Here is a 10,271-nt window from a genome sequence, read left to right as displayed (position 1 = left end):
AGCACGTCTCTCTCCCGGACGGAGCTAGCTGGCGGGCGAGCGGGGGAGCTAGCTGGCGGGCAGGGGGAGCTGGCTGGCAGGTGAGCAAGCTGGCGGTGCCAGCACAGCTCCGGCGCCATGCAATCTTCCAGCGCCCGGAGCGTGTGCTCCACCGGCTCCGCCCTCGCTACGCCTCTGTGTGCAATCGCACCTAAATCAGTCAGTTATACTGTAAAATCTGTGGCTTTATGGATGAAGTGAATGAGTAAAATATCTGTAAAGCACTGCTCATATGTTGGCATTATATAAATGAACATATTTAATGAATATGTCCATGTCTCTTTCTCACTTCTCTACAGCAGGTTGGTATGTCAGGAAGGAGGTATCTAAATATGATTGACAGCTAATGTAGGAAAACATCCTTTGCAGGATTGGTTGAGAAATGCACAGCCAGAGATGGTACCTGACCTTTATCCTATATGCCATTGTGTAACACGTGTTGAAATGTTTATAATCCAGTGGCCTAACCGTTCCCATCATATTTCATGTTTGAAAGATTCAATACTGAGGCTTTAAAAACATTCAAATAAATTCTGTGACTGCATATGCATACGGATCATAGCACATGTTCAAGCCAAAATAGGGACAGTAATATCGAAAATATCTCATCGTAATCCTCTCATCATTGGACTGACAGGAAGTTGGTTTGGTAACAGCCCGTTTTCTTAGACTGTAAGAAAAAACGCAGCCGCTTTATGGTAGAGTGTGTGACATCAGCGCTGGCTTCGATAATTTTATCTCTGTCGCAGGATTGTGGAAGGGTCAGACTTACATCTGCACAGACTGGGAAAATCATTCAGTGGCGAGTGAATTGCGTATCGATGTGCGACATGATACCGGTTTTACACTGGGCGGGTTTTCACTTTGTCTGGGCTGCAGATAACCACTCGCAGACATCTGCAAATTGAATCAGCCCTTGTGTCTTTAATTTTGTTAATATATTATCATTTAATCCTGTTCAGAACTTGGTTAAAACATAATCTCATGGATCAAAGGTAGATTGTACTGTGTCCGCATGTGACTTAAACAAGGACATCCCGGGTATAATGTAATATTCAGTTACCTGGGGATACTGAACAATGTGCATCCGCTCACCGGCGCTACACTGCGTGATCTTTATGATACTCAGAGAAGCCATAGGTAATAAACACTAAATTGCTCTATAATAAATACTGTGATAATGATATTTTATTTTACCAGCTTTGCAGAGGGGCAAAGGATGAATTTGGGTAATTAAGCAAAATGCTGTGTACTATATTTGGATAATATGTAACCTTATAGACTACACTTATCTGGAGACTGATCTAGACCCAAGGTCACAATTAGATAGAGCTTTAATAAAATGCACAGGGCAAGAAAAATCTCTTTTTGACATTGTTTGGGACCGTCGAGGAACAATGAATGTATGGAAGATAGTCGGAGGTGTAGTCGGTGGGGCTGTGATATTGGCCATTGGATTACTCATTGGTCACTTTGGTATTTCCAAGACCCCATCCTGGGCTAAGGAGCTTTCTAAAGATGTTGATGAAAATTTCATTCGAGAATTCATGAAAGAAGTAAATAATAAGAACATTGAAGAAAATCTGAGGTGAGAGTAAAAAAGGCATACATGCCGACACAGGACATAGTAATAGATACCCGCACAGTTTGTTCGCTATTTGTTTATTCTATTTCAGTTTTTATATCTTTATCATAATGATGACACAGGCTAAAGGAAGCCTTAGATCTGTTAGTGTCGCAAAATAACTGTATGTTTGTATATTGTGTGTCACTAACAGGGAACTTTAAATCTACCTTTCTGTAAATATAAATCTATATTAGGAGTTTGTCTATTCGGGATACGGTCACTGGGTCACCAAGCATTAGGTCTACAAGCATTAGGTCGACACTGCTAGGTGGACATTCATTACGGTCGACATGATTGAATGTTGACATTCAGGAAGGTCGACATGGGTTAGGTCAGCAGGGTCATAAGGTCGACACGGAGGAAGTTGACAGGGTCATAAGGTCGACATGAGGGAAGTCAACAGGGTCATAGTGTCGACATGGGGTTTTTCTCTGTTTATTGAGCCGGCATGTGCCGACAGGCGGTATTTCATGCCCTACCCTCCACTAGGGCCTTGCGGGAGAATAAAATAGTGTGCCGAGCATAGCGAGGCACCGTGCCCGAACCATAGCGAGCCCTGCAAGTGGACGCGGTGCTACGTTTCAGTGTCCATGTTGACTGCGTCGACATTTGGGTAAGACAAATGAAAAACCCGAGTCAACATTATGACCCTGTCGACCATCCCCATGTCCACTTTATGACCCTGTCGACCTAATGGCCCTGTCAACCTAACCCATGTCGACCTTCAGTCCTGTCAACCTTCCTGCGTGTCGACCTTCAGTCATGTCAACCTTAATGCATGTGGTGTCGACCTAATGCTTGTAGACCTAATGCTTGTCTACCCAATGATCCCATTCCATCTATTCATAGGAGGTTGTATTTTGATTGATTTTAGTATTATAACCACAATGATCAAAATGTATTATTCTATTTCCACTCTTAAGCCCCATAATATTTTGGCTCTTCTGAGTAATATAGTTTGTAATAACATTCAGGGCAAGATGCGATAAGCCTGAAAAGTGATAAAATGGAGAGTGATAAACCAACAACCAATCAGGTCCTACCTGTCATTTTTCAAACCCAGCCTGTGACATGGCAGTTACGAGCTGATTGGCTGGTGGTTTATCACTCTCCATTTTATCACTTTTCAAGCTTAGTACATGTGGCCCTCAGTGTGTACTCTCAATACCATTAATGTTGCAGCTCAATTTTGACTATATCAATTACTGCATGTATGCAGGGCCGGTGAAAGGCTTCTTTGCACCCTAGGCAAATTGTCTGCCCCCCCCCCCCCAAAAAAAAATAATAATAATAATTGCTAGCTGAGGTGTGGTGTGTATCTTGTGGGATTATGCTGGTTGCTATGGGGAGAGGTGCAATATACATACTGTGCAATATACATACAGTATGAACGAGGTGTCTGGAAGGGCAGCGTTGGTTATAGTCTGTCCCCACCTGTACACAGCACTGGCGGGAGGCTGGCGGCTTCTGCTGCGCTGGGCTGGGTCAGGGCTGCTGCTTTTCCTCGGAGGCAGCAGAGACAGGAAGGAGCCGATAGACATAGTAAATTGCGGCCGCATCGTCGTTCCGGGGTGGGGGGTTGCTCCGGTGCTTGCCCGCTCCTTCGCTCCCCCGGGGGGAGGGGGTTCCGCTCAACATGGAGGGGTTGCGGCCATTGCGGTGGCAGGCCGCAGCATTGTTCAAGGGGGGCTTCTCTGGTGCTCGCCCGCTCCCCGGGGGGAAGGGGAGCTGCTGCTCAACACGGGGGTTGCGGCGGGTATTGCGGTGGCAGGCCACAGCATCCTTCCAGGGGGGTTGCCAGGGGCGGGGGGTGTCAGAGGTGTGGTGGCGTGGGGGACCAGCTCCAAACTGCCGCCCTCCAGTGGCCGCCGCCCTAGGCAAATGCCTAGGCAAATACCTGCATGTATGGAGCGGGGACCCAATAATGTCACTGAATGATAGTGTTATCGTTGCCGATATCATTGAAGCTAGAAGTGATCCAACCATGTGGGGCCAAACTTTGCACTGATGTGATCACACAATGCTAATCAGTTCCTTCTGTATTTGTCCACCTTTAGTTTTAATAGCTTGTCGATTTTTTAATGTTTATAAACAGTTGGACTGGCCCACAGGGGAACCCAGTGTGAGCCCCACTGCCTGGGAACCCTCCACCTCCTCTAAGGATCAGGTTCCAGACAGAATTACAGATGATGCATATGTCACTGTACCTTATAGTGCATTTGATGTGTTTTCTACAGTGCATTGGTGTTATTTCCAAAAAAGTACAATAAGGGCGGTTTCACATACTCCGGCTCCTGCCGGACGGTGAAATCCCGCATGACCACAAAGCCTTTCCGTGCATAGTAGTTGTGAATGGACACTATTGTGTCCATTCACACGGGACGGCCACGGCGCGACCGTCCGGTTGCAGCCGGAACCCGCCACTGGAAGGGACGGCTGCCAGGCTGTGGCCATCCCCTCCATGATAAAATACTGTGTGCTGCACGGCTTCCTGGCCGTGCCGGATTTTGCCGCCCGGCAGGAGTCGGAATGTGTGAAACCGCCCTAGGGGTCCCAGACCATGCACTCTGTAATGGTTAGCCAAACCTCTATGGCAGCTGGCCATACATCCTCTGGAGACTGGATTAAGGGTGTCCCAGAGTACTAAAAACAAGGGGGTCCAAATTGTAAAATTATACATACAGGAACAGGAACAACAGAATTACCTCTATAGCAATGACTCCAGGAAGCTGGGAGAATGCAGGCCAGCTACTTGGGAACATGGGGTTTGAACTGATGAGTGCAGAGTGCTGGGAGAATGCAAACCAGCTATTCAAGAACACTAGGATTACCTCAGTACCGAATCAACTGATGGCAGACTGACAATTGGATTCAGGATGGTCAGCTAACATGGGACTGTCATGGCAACATGCATGACTGGGCGTGGAGGGAAACTTTGGCGTGGTGTATACCACATGCAAATAGTAATGAGAGCAGACTCTGTGAGCTCAGGAGCCGTGTCTGGTGACCACTGGAGACAGAGAGGCATGTCACTCAATGACAAGATGGACAATCCTCAGTGATTACTGCGCAGACACAGCCTGCTGATCATCTTCGCACCCTCCCACATAAAACCTAACCATCTCTCGACCTAACCATCTATTTATGCTCACTGCTACAACTTCTGTGTCACTCCAGTCTGTCTTACCCTCCCCTTTAGAATGTAAGCTCTCTCTCCTCATGTACTTTTCTAAGAATATATATATATATATATATATATATATTCTAAGAAAAGTACATGGTGTAATGGTTAGCATTACTGCCTCACACTGCTGAGGTCATGGGTTCGATCCCCACCATGGCCATAACTGTGTGGAGTTTGTTTATTCTCCCTGTGCTTGCGTGGGATTACTCCGGGTGCTCTGGTTTCCTCTCACAACCCAAAAATATACTGGTAGGTCAATTGGCTTCCAACAAAATTAACCCTAGAATGTCTGTGCGTGCATGTACAGTACATGTGGCAGGGTATATAGATTGTAAGCTCTACTGGGGCAGGGACTGATGTAAATGTTGAAATATTTTCTGTAAAGCGCTGCGGAATATGTGTGCGCTATATAAGACACTGTTAATAAAAAAATAATATATATATCTGCCACCCTGATAATTGATTGTGTCATGTCCCCTGATGCAACTATCCTTATTTACCATGTACAGTACTTCTCCTAAACTGTCTTGTACTGTAACTCGTTATTTGTTTTTTGCTCATTTATGTATTGGTGGGTGCTGCGGAACCCTTGTGGCACCATATAAATAAACAACAATAATAATAATAATAATAATATATTTGGTCAATTCAACATTTTCAAAGGTGGCTAATCAGCACAGAGCAGTTGGGAACATTTTCATGTGTTTTGGCATTTTCCATTGCTTCGCCCACTTTTTTGTCTGATTCATAATGTATTAGTAGTGGACGTCCCTGCAGATCCTCTGGTGGCCTTATTTCACTATTACCCTGGAAAATGTTCTATTGGTGATAGCTACTTATTAGTTATTAGGTCCCATTTTGATAGCCGCTAAGTTCAGTATGGCACAGATGTGGAAATCCACGGTGATACCAAGCTTGAGTGTTCAAAATAAAATTCATAAGTATTACCTATTTGAAACTGCAAATTGTAAATACCGTATTCCTCCTCTCCATCATCCATCCATATGAAGTGGCTTAGACTGAGCAAAATCAGTCCTCTCATTCAAACCCTCTAATATATATTTCCATTCTACATTCCCCAGTTTCTGGTCCTAATATTGAATTGTAATATGTGTATTTGCCCTGCTTCCTGAATGTGTACTTTTTATTCGACCCAATGACCCATACCCTGTTATAGAAGGTTACATACTGTAATGTGATTTCCCCACCTATCTGGATATAACGTTCGGGTACCCCTTGCATTTCAGTGATTTTTTTTTTTTTATGTTGTCATTTTGTACTTTTATGTTGTACAATAAAGAGGTTAAAAAAAGGGGGATATTTTGCCTTTCCTATCTGCAGAGTACTGTGAGTAAAGAAATGCTGGAATTTATATGATCTACTAATCTATAGATTGTAAATGTGCAAGCAGGGCCTTCCTACCTCTTTGTCTGTTATTAAACAGTTTTGTTGTGGTGTTTCCGTTGTAAAGCGTAATGGAATGTACCTCACTATACTATATATGAAACAGTTAAAAAAAAAAATAAATAATTTAAATAAAAGTCAGCTTCCACTGACTTCTATTTGTAAAGGCAGGAGAAATTATTCGATGGTCGCATGTTACCGAGGAGTGGAGTATCGGCAGCAGCAGGCAGGCAGCGAGCGGTGTCTCAGGTGCTCAGTAAGCTGCGATGTTTGTAGCTTACTGAGTCAACCTGATTCGGGCCCATTGTCCTGAATGTCAGGTGATTAGAAAGCATCAAATTATGGTGGAACATAAACAGCAATGAAGGTTCTCAGTTTGTAAAGTCACATTATTATTTGTTCCTCCTTACTGTCCTACATAACGCGAAGCATCTTCTGTTTCTCTACAGACAGCTCAGTAAGTCTCCTCACATAGCCACATCTAGGGGAGATGAGGAAACGGTGAAGTTGATCCTCGGCAGGTGGACAGACAAAGATTCAGGTCTTGATGAGGCAAAGGAGGAACGATACAAGGTGTACCTTTCATTCCCTAATCCAAACCGTCCCAACAACTTCACAGTTGGTGAGTGTCAGTTTATCTGGGAACCAGTTATCAGTGACACCAAATAAGCCGGGAGAGACGGCAGTAGCCAGGAGAGCTGGGACCCGCAGACAGAAGCGCCGGCGGCAGGGGCAGATGGCAGTGGGTAACAATAGCCCCGCAGTCCCCCCCGCGCCCACACCTTCCCAGCGCCTCCCCGCCACCGCGGGGGCTGCGGGGCTATAGCTACATGCCGTCCTATGATATCTGTCATAGAAAGGCATGTAAAATATAATTTCCTGGCACTATCAGTATGATATGACTTTAATATTTATCATTATAATTATTATTAACCTTCATTTATATGGTGTCACAAGGGATCCGCAGCAACCAATTACAGAGTACATAAACAAATAGGCAAATCAAGAATGGGGGTAATCAATCTCGGGTGATATTTCTGACAGTCGGAAATATTGGCCATCAGTACTCAATTCCTGAAACGGCCAGGACTCTGCTATGCAGATTTGACTTTGCTAAACAGTATTTTCCTTTGTGGTGAGTTCAGGGAGCCAACAAGCCCGCAAGGGGCTCCGATGCACTTGCGCCCCTGTCGGACTACTGACAGTCGGGATTCCAATGTCAGAGAAACGACTGTTCAAATCCCGACTGTCAGGGGCGCATATCAAACCCCTGTGAACCATGATCTATTAATAGCGGTGTTATTGAGATCCGGCTGATGAGCAAATATATAAAGAAAACAATCGGGCGCAATAGTCACGTGGTTGCTCCGCTTTTCAATGTATACAGTATACCAACATGTGTTAGTTAAGATAAATATGTACTGGCTGCTCCCAGAAGCAATTCTGGAAATTGCTAATGAAAATAATGGGTAGTTAGGTAATAAAAACCAATTATTCATGTACATATGTACTTAAATATATCTGACTCAAAAGAAAGCGCCACACATCTGAAAAGTTATTCAAAATTTATTTGCTTTAGAATACTTTAAGAATAAAAATAAATATAAAATAAACAATAACCCAATATAAATTATTCTGAAAAAGAATACAAATAGGGCAATTTTTCTAAAAAATGTTTTGGTACTTGTTTCCTGGCACGGCGCCACCGATTTTGATTGTATCCATCGGGTCGGAAAAATCGGGTCGATCGCATTGCAATCAATGTAAAATGGTCCCTGAGACCCGATTTTACATTGATTTCAATGTAAAAAGCCCCAAAACCCCCCATTTTAATACCAAACCCCCTCATGTTTCAAATGCCCCCCCCCCCCATTGTTAACGCCACCCCACTATTGACGCCAACCCGAAGCATGGCGAGCGCAGCTTTCCCGGCTACTGCCTCCGACCTTTTCATACCCCTACTATCCACGTCGGCGTGGAGTTGATTCTATATAGTGTGGCGAGTGCAGCGAGCCACCGAGCCCGAAGCGTGGCGAGCCCCGCATGGGGACGCGGATACCTTCACAGGTATCCGCGTCCCCACTATTGACGCCAACCCGAAGTGTGACGAGCGCGCGAGGGGCAGCGGTACACGTCCTCCGACCTTTTCATACCCCTACTATCCACATCGGCGTGGAGCTGATTTTATATAGTGTGGCGAGCGCAGCGAGCCCGAAGCGTGGTGAGCGGACGCGGATACCTTCACAGGTATCCGCGTCCCCTCGCGGGCTTCACAGGTATCCGCGTCCGCTCGCCACACTATATAAAATCAGCTCCACGCCGACGTGGATAGTAGGGGTATGAAAAGGTCGGAGGACGCGTAGCGCCGCCCCTCGCGGGCTCGCTGCGTTTGCCACGCTTCGGGTTGGCGTCAATAGTGGGGTGGCGTTAACAATGGGGAGGGCATTAAACATACTTTTTAACCATATTCAATGTGAAATGGGCCATATTGGCCCATTTCACATTGTCAACCATGTAAAATCGGGTTGATCGGATCGCGGGCCATTATAATGGCTCGCGACCGACGCGATCAACCCGATTTTCACTTTCAAAATAATTTAACATTGTTCCCTATGGGAAAATCGCGTTGATCGCGTCGGTCGCATCTCGGCCCCTTATTAGGGGCCGCAATGGACGCGATCAACCCGATTTTGTCTTTCACCGGCAAATTAGCTGGTGATTGACACAAAATCGGGTCCATCGCGTTGATTGTATGCCTTAAGTGCCTTAAAGTTAAGGCATACAATCAACGAGATGGGCGCCGTGCTAGGAAACAAGTACCAATGTTTTCTTAGAAAGATAGTAGTAAACATTAAATTGGACCCAGCTCTAGATCGATATACCTGCAAGATATTTGATTAGTGAAGAAAAAACTTTGTTTATATATAAAAGTCAGTCAATAGTATCCCTGTGCAAGGGTGGATGAATTAAATTTGATGAATAAAAAAGCGTTCCTTTTGTTCCCTTGTCGGGAAGTGTAGATGTTTAGGATCCACTATATTAAAGTGTTGGTTATGCCCTTAGTCACTCCAGAGGATTTTTTGCACTTTTGTAATAAATTGAAGCAGTACCTCCTTGGTGTCATATATTTATGTGAGATCCCTGTGGTAGCCTTAAGTGCGGGCTCGATACAACCCGCACGGCTCCAGCTGCAATCAGCGAGCCTTTGATGTTTGTGCGGCAGGGAGCAAGCCTCACTGACCTGTAGTTTTTAGACAGGTCCTCCGTGTCCGGCTTCCAGAAATAAGCAGGCGCTCGTTCAATCAAGGGTATATAGATTGTAAGAAGGAGGTCCCGGTCACTTGTGTGCGATTTCTGAGAGTGACAGATGGTCTCAGCAGGTAAGAGCAAGGGTTGTAGGTGCCCCAAATAAAATCCTTGACGCGTTTCTCCGCTAGGTATAAACGGCGGTTTCTTCAGAAGGAATAAAATGAGGGAGAGAAGTCTCCAATATTTAAAAGGCATAGTAGCCAAGCAGGTCACTTGATTGCAAAAGCTGGTTAATGAGCAAATATAACTGTATCACTTCTACATAGAGATTGCTCTGATAGGAGTCCGGTGAGTAAAAACAGCACAATGTACATATACAGAGTAGACTATGGACATTATTCAGGTTCGCTCCCACAGGAGAGCGATGGTGTGCGACTGCCCATGCGCATACACATGTAAGCGCATGTGCAGCTGCTTGGTGGTCTCGGAATCCCAGATTGAATACCCCCAAAGTGTCCGTTCTGTAGTTAGTCACAATGTATTACTGGTCTCTTTCAGTAAACATGCAGCATATTTTTCTCTGTCGCACCTTTTATCTAACTAGTAACATCAGCCGGACAAATAATACTGACATCGCGTCTCACTGAAGAAGCCTTACACAGTGATCAGAGTGACCCAGAAGTAGTGAAGCCATATGCTGCTTATGGACCCAGCGGGAATCCCAAGGTATGTGATAGGACATTATATAAGTGCAGTTTTACTGGGAAA

The 10,271-nt window shown here is 45.1% G+C and overlaps 1 protein-coding gene across 1 annotated transcript in view; it reads left to right on the top strand.

The window, feature by feature from the left end:
- The first annotated feature begins 1,436 nt into the window (after positions 1-1,436).
- The window catches only part of NAALADL1 (N-acetylated alpha-linked acidic dipeptidase like 1), a 46,100-nt gene continuing 37,265 nt past the window's right edge, over positions 1,437-10,271 (top strand). Inside the window, exons 1-3 of the mRNA XM_083165152.1 lie at positions 1,437-1,627; positions 6,704-6,876; positions 10,108-10,229. Of these exons, the coding sequence (XP_083021278.1) occupies positions 1,437-1,627; positions 6,704-6,876; positions 10,108-10,229 (486 nt within the window). The remainder of the gene's footprint in view (positions 1,628-6,703; positions 6,877-10,107; positions 10,230-10,271) is intronic.

This window comes from Crinia signifera, chromosome 11, assembly GCF_055691185.1.
Source record: "Crinia signifera chromosome 11, ASM5569118v1, whole genome shotgun sequence".
Taxonomy (NCBI): Eukaryota; Metazoa; Chordata; class Amphibia; order Anura; family Myobatrachidae; genus Crinia; species Crinia signifera.
This window is presented reverse-complemented; position numbering and strand designations above follow the sequence as displayed.